The sequence below is a fragment of the Cryptomeria japonica genome, chromosome 5, assembly GCF_030272615.1.
Source record: "Cryptomeria japonica chromosome 5, Sugi_1.0, whole genome shotgun sequence".
Lineage (NCBI taxonomy): Eukaryota > Viridiplantae > Streptophyta > Pinopsida > Cupressales > Cupressaceae > Cryptomeria > Cryptomeria japonica.
In genome coordinates this window covers 318,791,880-318,810,026 of record NC_081409.1, presented here as the reverse complement: position 1 = coordinate 318,810,026, position 18,147 = coordinate 318,791,880, and the positions used below count along the sequence as shown (strand labels likewise).

Genomic DNA, 18,147 nt, shown 5'->3' with positions numbered 1-18,147 from the left:
TTTTTATATGTTTTTGTATGGGTGAACCCAAAACGAACCCAACCCCCCCAAAAAAATTTGACCAAACCAATGAACTGAACACTCGAACCTGAACCCAAGCCTGAACCAGAACCAGCAACTTAGCTTGCCAGCACAATTTACAAGTTGGATAAGTTTAAAACACATGTTATATAGTTTTCTACTGCTGTGATATTCAGACGTTTTCATTATCATAATTCAAAATTGCTATACCTACCCCTATTAGAGGCCACAATTTGTGTGTAAGCTAAATACAGTTTTCTAAATTCAGAGGCAAAATAAGCTAAAATCAACATAAAGGAGCATCACATAGGATTCCTCTCTAGTGCTAGATTAAACATAAATATTCGCATCTCCAGATTTTTATTCATAAAATTTTTATCTTTGACTCAAATCATTAGCAATCTACATACTCAATTAACATTGTTAGGATCATGCTAGCATATCAATTGTCACTTATTAATAGTATTATAGGTATTTCCATACCAAATTAAATATTTGTTTTAAAGACTAAAAACAATGCCCAGGAAAGGAATAATGTTTAGTTAGTATTCCCTCTGTAACAAACCTGTACACGCAGAAAGAGCTAATACTTATCTTTGCATAATATTTTCTTTTATAAAAACAAGATTAAGAGTAATTAAAAAGTAAATGTCAAATCACTATTTATGAGCATTTTAGAACACCTCCCTTAGATATACCTTGTAAGGAGTTCCACAGCAACTGATCCATACCCAGCCTTTCAAAAAAAGAAACAATTATAGAGGAAAGTTAGGGCATTGTGAAGGAAGTTAACTGTCAAAATAAAAATACAAAATCTAAATAGGAGGAAGTTTTTAACAATACCCTAATAACGTTTGGGTGAACAGCTATTCGAACAATTCGAGCGCCTGAAAGACTTGGGAAATCTGAATTCTGAAATTGTTCTGAAACCTTCCAGGGTATTTGATCTCCAGATGGCTGGTAACCATCACTCAAACTCTTTAACACTGAATCTTTTGTTATCTGTCCCTCCAAGCAAACCTTAACCACAGCAGCATTTCAGTCTCAGAAATTTTTTAGTATATTTTTTTTAAAATAAAGAAGACCCATACTAACAAAAAAATGTGCCAGACACGTTACCATGTTAAACAATACACACTAAACAAAGTCATATACAAGGTAATATAACAAACTGGTCTGGGGTCAAAGTTATGAAGAGTCAATCCATCAAGAATATAAAAGCCAAAATGATATGATAGCTCATATCCTTTAACCCAGCAATTGTTCAAAAACTATAATTTGAACTAATGTCCTTTATTAGTTAATATTTGATATTATAAAATAATGTTAGATTGTTGTTAGGAGCAATGTTCTAAAAGCTGGTGAATAGTTGTGAGATTTCCAGACTGGTGAGTAAATCACACACAGATCGTGATCCAAATCAACTGGAAAATGTCATCAGTTACTCAGCAAGATAACAAGAGAAACTCACAAAGACTTGGCAAGTCTGACAAAGAAACTTGCAGATGTAAAAACAGACTTAAAAATCCCCAAAAAAAGACTCTCGTTGACCTTTTAACCTTCAGAAATTTAAGTCTCAGCTGCCTGAAGTGATTGAAAAAGACTGGAAAGATTTTTCAATGGTTGAGTGCAATTTGATAGGCATGTGCATGGGTTTTTTAAACTTTTTCTCTTTTTTTACTTTCTATATCAAAACCCTACAACTTAGTATGTTTTTATAATTGTATTTGTCTGCAAGAATATTCCACAAAGTTAAAAGTAACCCACATGAAAGAACTTGCACACCAAATACAATCAAGAGCATTGTGACCTACAATTATTGCAGCTTTAATTCAAGATAAGGTATCAATCTACACCTTCCTTGAAACACTGGTCAAGATTTTGACACATGTAACCAAGTGGAGCATAATGTGCAACAAGAAATCATACTTTTCTTTCACCTATGAGCAGAAGAAACCCAAAATGAAAGGGATAAGGGAAGCCATTGCATATATGATAAATTCTGCCCCTTATTCAATAGAAGCCAGTTTTATTGGCCCATGAATTAAAGTTTCGTCAACTCACATTGAAGCAAGTTCAAGTTGTATTGAGTTCCCAGGCTTCATCATTCTTCACATGTTCAAGGTACATGACCTTCACTTGAAGGTACTAATTAGAACAGAGATGCATTTTTAGAATCTGGTGACCAGCTCATATTGGGATGCATGTTTTAAATACATTTAACACTGTCAGTGCAGGCTTTAAGACACCAACTCCACATGATTTTAGTGGGTCATCGCCAGAGGATGATGACAAAAATATGCAGCAATGATAGAAGCCCAAAAGAGATTATGGCAGAAAATGGGTTTTATATAGTGGTTGGATAGATGGCAAGAACAGGAACTTGATTAGCTTTCTAGTGATTTCTATTGGCATACTGGTGTTCTTTAAGTTCATATATGCCTCGCAAAGCCAAGACTATAGAGACTTTGTGCAAATTATTGGATGTACTGATCCAAGAAACAGAGAGGAGAATGATGTTCAAGCTATCACCAACCATGCAAGGAGACTTCTTCAAGAGAAGCATCCCACCATTTTTTTTGAGCCCTTATGAGACCCACTGTATTGCTTGAAAGCTTGTGGACTACAGAAAAAATCAAGTAGGTCAAAAGTGTGATTGAAGATGCAAGATACATCACAAATTTATCTACAATCACACTTGGGTGCTCAGCTTGATGAAAGAGCACACTAAAGAAAAGGAGCTTGCATAATTATGGGTCACATAATTCACCAAAAAACCCAACAGAATACAAAGCATTGTAGGGGCACTATCCTTTTTAAGTAGGCATGTGTGGACACAAGAAACATCACAAAATTTATCTGCAACCACACTTGAGTGCCCACCTTGATAACAAAGCCAAAAACTTCAGTGCATTGCCCACGATTTGCCAAAAACTTCAGTGCATTGCAACAATTGTAGGGACCTGTTGACGTGTATTTTGTACACAATCATACACAGAATAAAATACCCAAAGGCATCTTATCCTCTCTTGAATAAAATCTCTAACTGCTGAAGATATCGTGAGAAGGATCAGTTAGGGTGACTTCAATGTTCTTTTAAGTAGGGTCTCTACGTGTGGATAAGCACCAGTGGTCGTTGTGATTGCTGTGTCATCAAGGGGCCTTATGTTTCCGAAGAATTTTCTAAACTAAACAAGCTCTCAAAAAATATCAAAGGGGAGGGTTTGCAAGAGATCTAATCTAGTCTAATCCTAAGAATGACTCCATGTAGACGAGACTTGGCAAGATTCTACCAACTTCAATATTGCCATAAATTAACAACTCAATTGAAATTGATGCGATCTTCTAAAGTAACAAATGATTTTTCAATACATCAAGTATCAAGGACACTATCACGAAGGTACATATCCAAGATACAACAATGATTGAAGGTTTAAGCGATTCAAATATCTCCAGTCGACCACGCAAGGCGTTCTTACAATCAGCAAGAAGCTAGTGGTTTGGAAAGCGAATCCTACCAAAGATCAAGTCCAACACTTTGTCCTTCGAATTAACACACTACTTTGATTGAGAATGATTCAAGAAAAATGAACAACCATGAAGATAACCAAGAGAATTGCAACAAAACACCATAACTTCAATATTTCATTGATCTCAAAGCCATCATGTACAACAATTGTTTGAATTCCTTTCTCAAAGCTCAATCTTGCTACAAAAAAAAAAACAACTTGCTTCTAATCTCTCTAATTTCTCCTTAATCTCCAATTTTTTTTAGTTCTAGTTTTCTAGCTCTAAAATGAAAAGAAATGAGGGTATATATAGCATCCTCAATTACAATGAACAGTCCAGATCGAAAGAAGATCAATGGCCAAGATTATGACACCTAAACCCTAATTAGGGTTTTATTACAAAAGTCCCCCTTTTATTGCACAACATTAAATGCATAGCCAATTATTAAATTTGGCACGAAAATCTAGGAGACATAGACCAATGACAATTAAGGTGCCATGCCATCTATAATAACCTCTCATCTAGAATCTTATTCCCTTTCCAATGCTCCTTTTTAGCATATGCAATGAATCTAGACACGATTCCTTCAATCTCAGCAATGGGAATCTCGGGAAGATTCTTCATTCTTTCTTCCAAGTGGATGACCTGATCAAATGCTTGGAGAAGAGCAGCGTCCCAACCAGGTTCAAGTTCCTTAGTCTTCTCAATCAGGAACATGGTAGCAAACATCCGGTCCCGTTGCTCATCTGTGATAACATTAGCATCCTTGCAAAAGATGACTTTGACTTTATCCTCCAATTCCTACAAATCCACATCTGTCTCAACTTCGATCCTCCTACCAAGAATGGTACGCAGTACCTCAAATACTCTGTCCTGGATCGGGTGGATAACCTCCTCAACATGATTGCACCTAGTACTGATGTCCTCGAAGAGAACTTCCTTCATCTAGAGTAAAGTTGACCACTGAAGCAAACTATGAGGTCCTCCATCCATTATCTTCTCCTGTGCCAGAACCTTCCTTGATGTTTGTCTGATTACTTGCAAGACAGGAATGATAACATCTTTAGTATGAGCAAAAGCAGCTACAGTTATCATCAAGTTGTGGATGACCTCAAGAACCTGAATAGCTCGGTGAATGGTCTGCATCATCCTTGTTGCAAATTCCATGGCGACCGTATGAGATTTGTCAATCCATGAGCTCATAAGCTGGACTAAACTCCTGACTCTCTCTGCCTCACCAATTGATTGAAGGGGAAGTGCCTGTACGGGTGATCTTGCTGGATCCTGACGTCCCAAAGGTTGATTGAGATGGCTGAAGTATGTTCTCCATGCACCAACCTCTCTCTCAAGCTTTCTATTTTTCTCCATTTCTTCCCTAAGCTTATCTTTCAATGCCTCAAATGAATCCGTGGCATCATCTAGTGTTTGCTCGGTTGTGAGTCGACCAAGCTCAAATGTCTCTACATCATATTCTTCTGCAAGGATCTCACCTTCATACTTGTCCACGGCCGGTGTAGCTATCTGCAATATTCTGGATCTAGTCTCATCTCTAATCATCTTGGACATCTTAGTAGCCTTCCTCTTCTCTGTCACTTCCTGGGAATGTCCAACGAGACTCTCCAAATCAATCACATTGTCCTCATCCTCGACCACAATTACCTTCGTTAATCTTTCCTTTAACCAATCTGGGATGGCAGATCTTGTTTCTTTAACCTAAATCTCCTTAAGCAATTCTTCTTTTCTGGGAGGAGATGTCACTTCGTTATCTTCCCTATCTTCATGCAACTCATTATCTTGGAGAGATCCTCCTGGTGACCTTTGAGATGCCTGTCCTTCTTTATCATTCTGCACCATTGATTCCATGGATTCCTCTATCTCAAATGTCCTCTTCTCCTGTCGAGAAGATGTGCCGGATGAGCGATCTCGGTTGGCCTCTTGCTTCTTCTTGGAGGATTCCCTTTTCTCAGGTCTTTCTTTCCTCTTCGAGCCTCTAGGACGGAGATTGCCTTCACTTGCGCTTTGAAGGTTGCCTTCACTTGTATTTCTGGGATTAGGATTACCTTCGCTTACACTTGCCCCACCTTCAACTGATCTCTCCTCCAAAGTGAAAGTCATAGCTATGCCCTGCTCTCTCAACTTTTGATGTTGCACATCAACCCATCTGCGAGTACAAGACAAGACTGGAGCCATCAAGGCATCTAGATCCACAACCTCGGGTTCATTCCAATCTAGCTTCACAAATTTGCTTTCTCGATCATAAGATGATTGAAGATGTCTGCCACTGTCCTGAGCTTAGTCGGCCACTCTGTAAATCTTGCATTTCTTGATGAAGTCCAAAGGTAATCTGGAATGCATTTTCCTTTTCACTTCAAGATCATCTAAGAGATTCATCATAAAATCTTTTATTTGAAACTCATGCTTATATTTCCTACCGACTGTCTCTTCTATATATCCATGTGGATCAAAGCTCTCTCTCAAGGCAAAGAATGAAAATGAATACAAAGCTAACTCCTTCTCTACGTCATCCATGGCTAGAGCATTAGGACATACCTCAACTGAATTTCCTAATATGATAGGTACGGGAACTCCATTTCCATGTCTGTGTCTGAATGCCTTCGCATAAGCTGCCAACTGTCTAGTCACTTCAAGTAACACTATTCTGTCTGTCGGATATCTCGGCAACATGTATGGAGGTGAAGGACATCCATGAACTCTAATATAAGTAAATTTCGGAAATTGGATAAACCAAGCACCGTACCTCTTTACTAGCTCTTGTGCATCCTGTGATAGCCTATTGTGAATCCCGCCTTGCAACGTCTTGGTGATGTTCATCGTGAAGGTATCATTAACTAACTTGTAGTTACTTCCTGGTGGATGATGCAAGTGGACATAGGAATCACAAACTCTGACCTCACCGGGTCCTCTTCCAATCACTCCTCTGTGAGGTAGTCCTGCATATTCAAAGCTCCTGATTAAGGCATATATGACGTATGAACTCATGTGGAAAGACTTGGTAGCCTTCAGTCTCCTTAACTGTACGTCCAAGCAATGGCTAATCATTCTAGCCCAATGAATTGTTCCTTTTCCCTGAACTATCACTTAGATGAAGTAGAACATCCACTTCTCGAAATAGAAGGCTTGAGGGGCTCCTGTGACTCGGTTGAGCATTGTTATCAAATCTCTGTACTCCTCCTGGAAATCGATCCTATGTGGTGTGTTCGGGATCTTGCTCAGGCGAGGACGACTCTTAAGTAACCAATTCTTGTTGATGATGCTTAGGCAAGCATCTGGATCATCTTCGTACATGGACTTGGCTCCTTCTAAGCTTTTATAAATCATATCTTTATGTTCTGGTAAGTGAAAAGCTTCACTTATAGCCTCCTCCGAAAGATAAGCAAAAGTGTCTCCTTCCTTGGACACGATCGTTCTGGACTGAGGATCATAATGGCGGGCACACTCAATCATCAACTCATGGCACTGGACTGCTGGAGGGAAGCCGGCCGCCTTAATGATGCCACTTTCAATTATCCTCCTAGCGACAGGTGATGGCTTGCCAATATAAGGGACCTCTCGAAACTTCTTCGTACTGAAGTTGCCCAAGTTGGCATCTCCAATGTTGCTCCACTTAGACACGATCTTGGTCTCCAGTTCTTCGGTCTTTTGATCTTCCTTCATAAGAGCTAGACGACTGGTGGATGCTCCCGCCTTCGGGGTCGCCATTGTAACACCTACACAACATTTCACAATAAGTAACTAGATTTTGCAAGGTATAACTATAGATTAGAGATTAAATTTAGGAAACTTCATGATAAGTCTTTGAGTTATCATTTCCTAAATATGATCGAGCTACTGAAATTCAAAATTTCAAAAATTCAAAATTTAAGGCTATGACGATCAAAATTCAAAATTAAGGCAAGGGATCACATCGCCATACCTTACTTGAGAGTTAACTCTAAAATGCAAAATTAAGAAATTCGCCTAGGCAAAAATCGGAGTTTGGAAGATTTCAACGTGATTCCCTTCAAACGAACGTCCTCCTTAGCAACTTCGCCACCTTTGGGGTCTTCGATGTCTTGATGGCAAGCTCGCTTCACTTGAAACTAAGTTCGCACTCCCCTTTGATGATGTTTCGCACCTCCTTTATGAAATTCGCACTTCTCCTAGTACTCTCCAAATCGCATGCAAAGGAATGTTCGAATGATGACTTGAAAATGAAATAATTCACCTCCCCTTTATAGGCGCTCACCCTCTCATTCACGTCTAGGCCGACTTTGCAAAATAAGGCAATTTAAAACAATTTTTAAATAAAAACCAAGGGCCGACTTTGTAAAAATATAAGATTTGAAATTTAAGCGCTCACCCCTCTTTAATTTTTATTTAAAATAATAATTAATTCATTTAATGCCCTTGCAATTAATTAATTCGATTTTTTAAAGGCAAAAGATACTTAATTAAATGTCCATGCGCAAATTTTAAATGCTAACTTTAATTGAATATTCAAATTTTATTGATTTTAGCATTTAATAAAATTCAAAAATGTCATTAGCGCCAAAATTTGGGAGATGAAAAATACAAACCATATCGCTCTGGTCCTTGGGAGAGGGACAGGAGCGAATTAGCATTTTAGCCTTGATTCTTTTGTCTTTTATGTTCAAAACAACCTTCTCCACGTGGAAACTGGCATCTTCGTTGGGTACCTCGAGCTTGATTGACTCAACTTTGTGGATAAATGCCTCTTAAGGTCAATATCGCCCTGGTCCCTTGGTGAGGGACAGGAGCGAACTTTGTGTTTCTCCTTGATCCTTGTTTCTTCGATCACCAATCTTCATCACGAGGCAAGTAACAACGTTATCCCTTCATAGCACGCATAATTTACTTGTCTTTTACAAGGCACATTTGATGTTTGAATGATTTTCGCCCTGGTCCCTTGGTGAGGGACAGGAGCGATCCTTGTGTTCTAGCCAAAACTCGTCATCTCTTAACCTTAACTTCTCGTTCATGACCTTTCAAATGACATATTCGATCTTGTGTACCTTTGCTTGACGTGATCTTGTGGGACGAATGATTGATTTAATTAATATTGCCCTGGTCCTTGACTGAAGGACAGGAGCGATCCTTGGTGTCCTGGGCTCATCCTTGTTTCTATCAACTCGCAAACGCCTTCACAGTGTAAAACAATGTCCTTTGGTCCTTCTTGAACATTTGAAATGTGATTAACATTCAAAACTTGAACCCCATAGAGATTTCACTCTGGTCCCTGAGTGAGGGACAGGAGCGAATTTAGGCATATCGTGTAAATCCTTCATCATATTGACTTGCAATTGTCTTTGAGGCGCAAAATGATGTTCTTTACTCCCTTTCGAACACTTGAAATGTGAGTGGCAACTTAAATTTGGACACATTTGAACATTTCGCTCTGGTCCCTTGGAGAGGGACAGGAGCGAACTTGAGCATTTCCATCACCTTTGCAGTCTTTGATACTTCATTCTTCGTCGAGACACCTCAAACGTCATTGCCACCTTGTACTTTGACTTGGAGTGACTTTATATTTGTAAGGAAGGCAATATAACCAATATTTCGCCCTGGTCCCTGGCTGAGGGACAGGAGCAAACTTACACTTGTAGGCTCAATCGTGCTTTGCTAACTTCCAAATTTATCTTCAACGGACTCGTTGTGTCCCCTTTCACTTATCCAGGGCATGGCATTCGTTTTATCTTGTTGCGAATTTGATCTAAGGAAGAAATCGCTCTGGTCCCTGACTGAGGGACAGGAGCACCTAGGCAAATATGGGCCTCGCTTCGGTGTCTTGCAATCTTCAATTTGTCTTCAATGGGTCCGTTACACCTTCTTTGCTTTCCTCAAACCTAATCTTCACTTGATCTTTGCCCAAATTTGTCTTATAAGAAAAACCGCTCTGGTCCCTTGGAGAGGGACGGGAGCTATCACTAAAATTCGCCCTGGTCCCTGGCAGAGGGACAAGAGCGATTTTGCTTCTAGGGCCAATTCTCCTTATGATGACACTTCCAAGTTATATTCAACTGACAGGATGTACTTCCTTGGTTCTCCTCAAATCGCGAAATTGTTGAAATCTTGCAAGGACAAGGCAATGTTGGATTTTAAGCTCCGGTCCTTCAGTGAGGGACAGGAGCGATTTTTGCTCCTGGCACATTTCCATGTTCGCGAAATTCTTCAAATTATATTCAACGGAAAGAACATGCCTCCCTTTATCTCTTCCAATCCGAAAATCATCTTGATCCTGCAAGGACAATAAAATTTTGAGAAACAAGCTCCGGTCCTTCAGTGAGGGATAGGAGCGATTTGTCTTCCACAGGCCAAAATATCACGATTTCAAGGGTTTAATCACTTCACAAGGCAAAGTTAGGTCATTTCCAATACCCAGGATCAATCATCAAAATTCCAAAATTTGGTCAAAATCATTCAATCATACAAGATTCCATAACTCATTATCAACACTTAGGCAAAAATTGGACTCTGCATCAAAATTCCGACTGAACCTAGACCAACTCACTTGACCACCCGACGAATTCACCTTATTCAAAACTGCATCCTACGGGAGGAAGCTCAAAAAGCTCTCAAGATTGACTGGATTCTGGCCTGAAAACACTAAAACGGGAACCCTAAGGCTTGACCCTAGTCCAGACGACTAACATACTAAACCAAAACCCTAAAAAGCAGAGAGAAAGGCGAGCACAAACGAGCAAAAAGAGGGGGTCCCCATTTTAATGGGGCAATGTGTGAAATGGTCACAACAAGACCACAACCTTCTCTCAGGTAGATGATTGTGAGTAACAAGTGGTTAGAGTCTTCACTCTTCATAATGCAAGAAGGTGGATGACCATAAGATCGTGAGGACAGTTTTTGATGATGTATTCGCCAAGAGTACAGAAGAGATTCTCAATGTAACTTAGAAACTTGTGATTTATGAACTTCTAATTTGTTGTTGCTTGTTTTTGATTAATTTAAATTTTCTATCCTTTATTTTCCTTTTTTTAGGAGGTTGGAGCCTTTGGTCATGGTTCTGCATTTGACTGATAGGGAAAAATGTTGATGAGTTGACTCTATGAGGAAAGAGAAAAGGCCAAGGAGGCAATATTCTAATATTATGTTGGAAACAAGGGAAAATATTAAGTCATTTGCCAAATAATTAATCAAAAATGGGTCAGCCACTGTCACCCAAGCCATTCCTTGGGATACTACTTCACCGATATTTTTCAAACCGAAATCCTTCAAGGCAAATGAGTAGACCACGATACGTCAACACATACATAGAGAAAATGACTCCCAATAAAAGCCTTGGAAATAAAATTCCAAATGAGTTATGGGTTTACAAGAAACGTTCCCCAAAGTCTCTAAAACGGTGAGACATGAGGGCAATTATTTAGGATGGCAAATGTTTTCCCAAAATTTGAGAATGGCAAGGAAGTAATCAAAATTGTATTTCAAAACTTAATTATAAAAAATTATAAAAGAAACTCCAATTTATCATTTATATAAACAATTTGACAATCATTTGAAACAAAAATTCCAAATATATATTAGATATTCAATTTGTTCGAGTTAAATCCAAAGTGCAATGGGCCAATGGCTAATAAAACTTCTTGTTCAAAGCAAATTATGTGGCATACTCTTCATCAATAACATTTCTAGACTCGTCTAGCTCATACGTGTGGCCATCGACCAACCCTATGTGCACAATCCAGTGCTCATCAATCCATGTCAATTCCTCTTGGTCTACATCCCACCATGCTATCTCCAGTGTATTCAATCATCTTGAATTCTACAAGATGCAAAGTACCATATATGGTGCAAGCTTCTTCACTCTTCTAGAGGTAAGCTTGTTCATCTTGATATGGTAGACGAAATTGCATGTACACAAACTCCAGACAAAAATAGAGGAAATACAAACTTGTGATAAGCCTTAAATGGCTAGTTTTCTTCTCAATTTCGGAAACCCATAGAACTACCACCAATGCACTAGGTCTCCTCGCACTAAAGTATCCTTATCTATCTTTGCCGAAATCAAGTACCCTTAGAAAAATTTGATTCACTTATTTTGAATCAATGAGGCATCCTTTGCACTATACATATTCTCAATGGCCTTCATAAAGCCTCTCTTTGCCTCAAAGTCGTCAATAGGAAGAACTCTACAACGCTATACATACCACTTCGGGTTCAATGGATAGGTGACCATGTGCAAAGCAATGTTGAGCTTCTCCAACATCTATTGAATGATAGATTGAATGTACTAATTGCAGATTGGAAGGTGCGCTCACTTTGTCATGTATAGACCTTCATTTGATCAAGCATGTTATTGATGACTCATACATCTCCCCAAGAATTGGAGTTTGGAGTGTCAAATTCCCCATCTCTCACCACCATGAAAATTGGGAATATGATAGAGGTGATGCATGTGGCATCTGACCAAAATTGTTGCTATGCACCATTTCCTTCATTCTCATCCCATGTTTTGTGTTTGACTCATCAATAGTTGCAAGGGCTCTTGCAACTCAATCATTCTCTCCAAGAGTATGAAGAAGAATACTTATCTAGTTTCATATGACATGTGATAATTGTCAAAAAATCTACACCTCTCAAAGTGAATACAACTTGTTTGAGTGCATTGTTCATAGCATGCACATGACAAAGGGTCCAAAATATATGTTTGTAGGCAACTTCAGCCAACTTCCTCCTTGCCTACACACATATGTCACATTGTCATGACTTGCACCACATTGTCGAGGACAACCTTCTCAAGGAATGTCTACAGCTCTTAAACCAAAACTCTACATCCTTGCAATACTTGAACAATCAATATCCCTAAGAAAGTAAGAACCCTCTACATGTGACCATGATAGATGTGTGGGCATCTTCTAATGTTCATTCACTCATCCATGATAATGTTCCATCCATGTGAGACCCACATGACAATCAGTTCCTCCAAAAGTATAGATATCATGGGCTAATTCTTTATCCAAGATAATAATCCTCAATTTTATCTCCCTAGTAACACTTATTAACTCCATGATCGTGCAACCATAGATATGACCTCTCCAAAGTAAGGAATGTGAGCAACATCGAACAAAATGTCAACAACATCATTTATCTCATCATTGGAATGTAGATTGAATATCTCTACTAGTGGGTTTAAAGTTGGAGTTGAACCCATGGCCTTGTGTTACCCTTTAGCCTCTATTGAACTCGACACAAAATAACATACTTGCAATTGTCAAGGAGTTAGATTAGTCCTATAAGGTGTATATGCCTAAGTAGCAACAAGCATGGAGATGTCAATTATATGATTTCCTTTTTTTCAAGCATTTAAATTTGTATATCATTTATAATTTTTTTAGCATGTCAAATTTACATATTTTGGATTGCATTGATTTATTTTATCCAAATTTGTGGATTGCTCAAAATTTAAACACTAATTTGAACGTAAAAAATTCATATATTTTTTTACTAATGGTTTTATGTTTTAGGGTTAAAAGATGATATTTTTGTCAAATTAATTAATTCAATTAACGTATTACCATATCACAATTATAGTTTTTAATTGCATTAATATTTTATATGATTTTATTTAATCACTTTTTTTTGTTCTTATCAATATTGAAGGTTAATATATAACCATAATCACATCTGGCTCTGCATCTAGTTCAAACTCAACCAATGGAAGTCATCCCATTGGAATTAGACCCCCTTGAAGTTGTGTCCTTGCTTGGAAACACGTTGTAATGGGACTGGTAGTGGCATCCATGATTTGTAACTAATACACAAAGAAACTTAGCAGAGGCATCAATCACCTCAAATACATCTTGCAAGAATTCCTAATCATGATTCTAAGCCATCTCCACCTGCCCCAAAAGAGGTGTAACGAGAGAGATGATGGTCCTCCTTGCATCAATGGATGAAAAGAAAATTGGAGAGGGCCATAGCACAAGCAGCCAAAGAAGAAACCATTGCTCCTAATTTGGCAACAAAATCCAATGTAGATGCGCAAGGCATTGTGGGCTCTATTCATAATCCATGTATATATGGCACATCCACCTCATCTAGCTCAAGTTGAGCTCAATCACAGGAATAATTTTTTGCCTACCAGTGTATCACGAGCACAACCTTCATTGGAAGTTACCAGGTAGAACAAAGAGGCACAAAAAGAAGCCGATAAGGCATGCACAATTTTTTGGTATTACAACAACCTTCCCTTCAACATGTCAAGGAGTCCATATAGGGAGTATTTGGTGATAGCACTAACAATTGCAAGGAAAACATACGAGGTACCCTTTCCAAAATAGTTAAGTGGAAAGTTGCTCAAAGATGTTATTGTAGATGGGAAACAAATTATGGAAGATCAAAGGAAGCAATAGTGAAAGTTGGGACACACATATTTTTAGTGGCTTCAAATGGCGAGTCAATTGATGCCTCCAACAAAATAAAGACTGCAAAATAATTGAGCTTGATGTCAGAGGATGTTGTTTTAGATGTGAGCATACAAAATGTTGTTCAAGTTGTTATTGATAATGCAGTGGCATATGTGGCGGCTAGAAGACTGCTTCAAGAGAGGCATCCAACACTTGTTTTGACCCCTTGTGCAGCTCATTGCCTCGACTTTCTTCTAGAGGACATTAGCAAAATTGATTGGGTGAGACTAATTGTAGAAGATGAAAAATACATAACAAAATATATTTGTAATCACTTGTGGGTTCTTAGCTCAACGACAAATCACATCAAGGGGAAAGAACTTGTGCAATCAAATGATACAAGGTTTGCATATAATTTTCTCACGTTGCAAAGTATTTCTGATTCATTGACTCCCTTGAAACAAATGTTTCTGAGTCAACCATGGCTAGACTCGACTTATTCAAAGAAGGTTGATAGAGAGAGGATTGCAAAAAGAATTATGGTGATATTTTTGCAAAAAAAGCTTTCAAGATAATCAAGGTAACTCCAAACTTCAATTTAAATTTCAAATTGAATTCTTTATTTTTCAACTTTAAAAATATTTAGTTTCATTGTAAGTACTAAGTTATAACTTAAATTTGTTTGTACTTTATACTTTGTAGGCATAAAAACAGCTAGTAAGAGTTTTGTGCTTGGTGCATGGGGACCAAAACCCAATGGCTTACATTTATGAGGCCATCGATAGAGCCAAAAAGGCCATTCAAAACCATTAAAGAGGGGAAGGAAGAGCCTGATCAAGAGCAGGCCATCCAAAACTATTAAACAGGGGATGTGTAATGTCCCCTTTTCTAGGTGACATGAGATGAGCAGGGGTTGACCTACCATTCAAGTTCTCGTAAGTCAATGACATGGTTAGGGGACTCATTCTGAGGGTCATGGAGCTTTGCAGGGGCTTTGTGCCGTTTTGGACCTTCAGACAACAGTTCCTACATTTTAAGGAGGTCTCCTATTTTTTAGGGAGAACTGGCAGTTGACTGAATGACCACCTGGGGGACCAAGGAGTAGAGCAGGATCCTTTTGAGCAGTTACAGGTGTTTAGAGAGAGGTTCCTACTTTTTAGGGTGATTCCCTACTTTTTAGGAGGTTGTGGCAGTTTCCATATTTGAGGTTCCACGGGACCATACCATGGTTTCAGTTTCAGGAAGATTGGGTGTGTTTCCTAGTTTCTAGGAGCATCCCTATATTTTAGGGATGGGGCTGCCAGTTGGCCCATCTTGTCCGGCATCAGTCACAGACAGGTGACAAAGTCAGATTCATGTTTGGTTGGTTATTTTGGGCTATTATTGGATCTATGGAAATATTTTAATATATTTAAATATTTCCTAAGTTAGCGATTAAATAAATTAAAATAAGGCTATGTATATAGCCATTTCGGAGTAATAAGGGGTTTTTGGCTTCATCTGGTTTGATATGCCAATGTGTTATAGCTCGTTGGAAAGGTCTTGAACTTTGCTACATGATTCTCACCTCCCGGAGTCTTTTTGGATGCTTGAAGCTATTTATTCGCAATAAAGTGATATTTTTCTATAGTTTGACGCCATAATTGGGAAAGTGTCACTTTAATTATAAAGCGCAAGCTTTATTATTCTTTAGGGTTCGACTTGCAAAGGGAAAGGAGATATAAGGAGATGAAACCCTAATTGATAGAGTCTTTGATCATTTTGAAACTTGCGAATTTGGGAATTGCTCTGGAAGAGTGATTTTGGTCTAGGACGCAAACCTCAGGTCTGAGCTTGCTGGGACGTAGCCCTTAGTAGGAGTTGATAGTGGATTTATCCAAGATTGCACAGAGATTGTCAGAGGTAGAAGACACATCTTCTTGTCCTGAAGATTCAGCATGCATATTGGGGGTTTCAACAGGGCGGCTGGTCTATTTCAGCTGGCCATGATTTGCAGCAGCTTCCACGCCTCCTTTGCAACCACGCCTTGTTTGTATGTTGGCTTGAAGGGTTGTATTCAGCTTATTTGGTCTTCCTTGTTCGTTGCCAGTAATATTCCTCCATCTGGCATCAATCCAGATTGAGAACAGCTCCAAATAAATGTATGGATTCTTGCTAAATACAAAACTAGGTTATTTGCCTAGTATGATTTGCAGTATTTTCAGATTGCTTAAGTGTTCTTACATATGAACATTGTTTACTGTTTTATTTCACAAAGTTGCTATTTATCAATTACTTTACTTATAACATCAAAACCCAAAAAGAAACAATCCCTTTTTGCAACTTTTGTTTATTCTATAAGATCACCAGAAAATTACAAAAATATAGTATGTTTAATTAAGAATTTACAGCAGCAACAGCAAAAGGATCCATTTGGGATCTTTCAGGATACAAGTAGATTTCCCCCTATTTGAGACATGATTGATTGAAGACAAGACAATCAACTCCAACACATTCATTCAAGGGGGTACTATCCCAACCCCAAGTTTTTTGTCTTTGATAACTTCACAACTGCTAATGGGGAGGTTATGGAGAGCCTATCCACATACATTGAGAGGATGACACTTGGGATTGAGGTGAGAGATCTCATCATTTCTAAGTTGCAAAATTATAAGCAAACTAGGGGGGCCTCTTTTCTTCACCATTAGCTATAGAAGAAAGATTTAGTTAGACACCAAGTAAGAAAAAATGAATTTTTATATCTTGCAAGTTACAAATTACAATTATTAATATAATATTGTTTATTTACAAACCCTTGAATATCTTATTTGTGGATTCTTGGTGGGAAGACTGGATTGGAAATACCACAAATCTGCAAAAAGCTAGCCCTCTCAATTTTGTCTCAGCATTGTAATGCTTCTAATTGAGCACAACTAGAGTTTGTTTGATGTCATTCACACAAAAAAGTGTAATAAATTGACTCAACAACACCTCAACGATCTAGTCTTTGTGTGATACAACCTTCAACTTCACACAAAAAAGGTGGAGGAGAAATCAACAGAGCCTATTGATTCGTAGATGAGATTGATCCCTACAGTGACTAACCATGTAGGATGATGAGCCATCCTTGTTTACAAAGGATGTGATTGTTAAGTTTGAGAGGCAAGAGATGGAGGATGTAATTGCACCAGAAGTGTAATGTCCCCATCCTAGTCAGGGACTTGGGATTGAAGAGTTAGCCTGTTTTTGGACCCTTGTAGGCTAACAGAGTATGGATAAAGGGGTCAGTAATGCAGTATCTTGAGGAGTGGTCTATCTATTTGTTCTAGTTCAGTGTTGAGTTTAGTTCTGGTCTTCGTTTCATCAATTTCTGACACTTTATGAGGATTTCCTATTTTTTCAGGGAAAAAATGCTAAAAATAGACATGGTCCTATTTTCATTGGCATGGCAAACTGTGGCCCTAGCTTCTGACAGATTCAGTTTTAGAGCAATAATGAGAGAGATATGAATTTTTAAGTGGTTCCACAGGCAATTAATATTTTAATGAAATATTAATATAAAAACATAAAGTGCATCACTTAAATTTATTTAAGTGAAAATTTATTATCTCCTAAGCTAGGCATTGCTTTTAGGGTTAAGTTGGGAACCCTAAAAGCAAGTTATTATTTTTTAATCCCTAATTGCCAAAAATCGCACCTTTTGGGTATTTAGGCAGCCAAGATGCAAATTAAACCTCATTCTTGATATTGAGCATTTGACATTTTCTTCTGAGCACTTGGCTATGGCAGCTAGCGTTTGGACCTGTTTTGGAGAGCATGCATTCTTCAGAATTTAGTAGCTTTGAGATTGTGAAAGATCAATCGAATTGTTGCAGCTTGGTTGGCTTCATTCAGAAGTCAAATTGAATTGAATTGAATTGGGGCAGATTTGGCTTCTTACAAGGCAGATTTGTTGTAGGGTTTTCCTATTTACTGTTTTGTTGTTGATTCTTCTGTGGTTTAGAGGCTTCTTTTCCCAAACACACAGCTTGCTCATTTATTGGCACCATCTTTCACTGTTTGGGTGTCTTAGTATTTAAATAAGAGAAGATCTGAATTGTTCCAGAATAAAAATCAGAACTTTGTAAGTTGTTGATTTATTCTTTCTTTTCAACAAATTGGCTAAGGACCTACGGGTATGCTTCTAAATTCTCCAATTCATTTTTTCAGTTGATTAAATTCATGTATTATTCAATATGTGCTGCAAATTAAAGAA

The 18,147-nt window shown here is 38.2% G+C and overlaps 1 protein-coding gene across 1 annotated transcript in view; it reads right to left on the bottom strand.

Moving 5' to 3' along the window:
* LOC131062624 (RNA cytidine acetyltransferase 1) overlaps positions 1-18,147 on the bottom strand; it is a 105,872-nt gene that overhangs the window by 51,487 nt on the left and 36,238 nt on the right. The window contains exons 17-18 of the mRNA XM_057996333.2: positions 865-1,041; positions 720-757 (exon numbers count right to left, since the gene is read on the bottom strand). Coding sequence (XP_057852316.2) covers positions 720-757; positions 865-1,041 — 215 coding nt within the window. The remainder of the gene's footprint in view (positions 1-719; positions 758-864; positions 1,042-18,147) is intronic.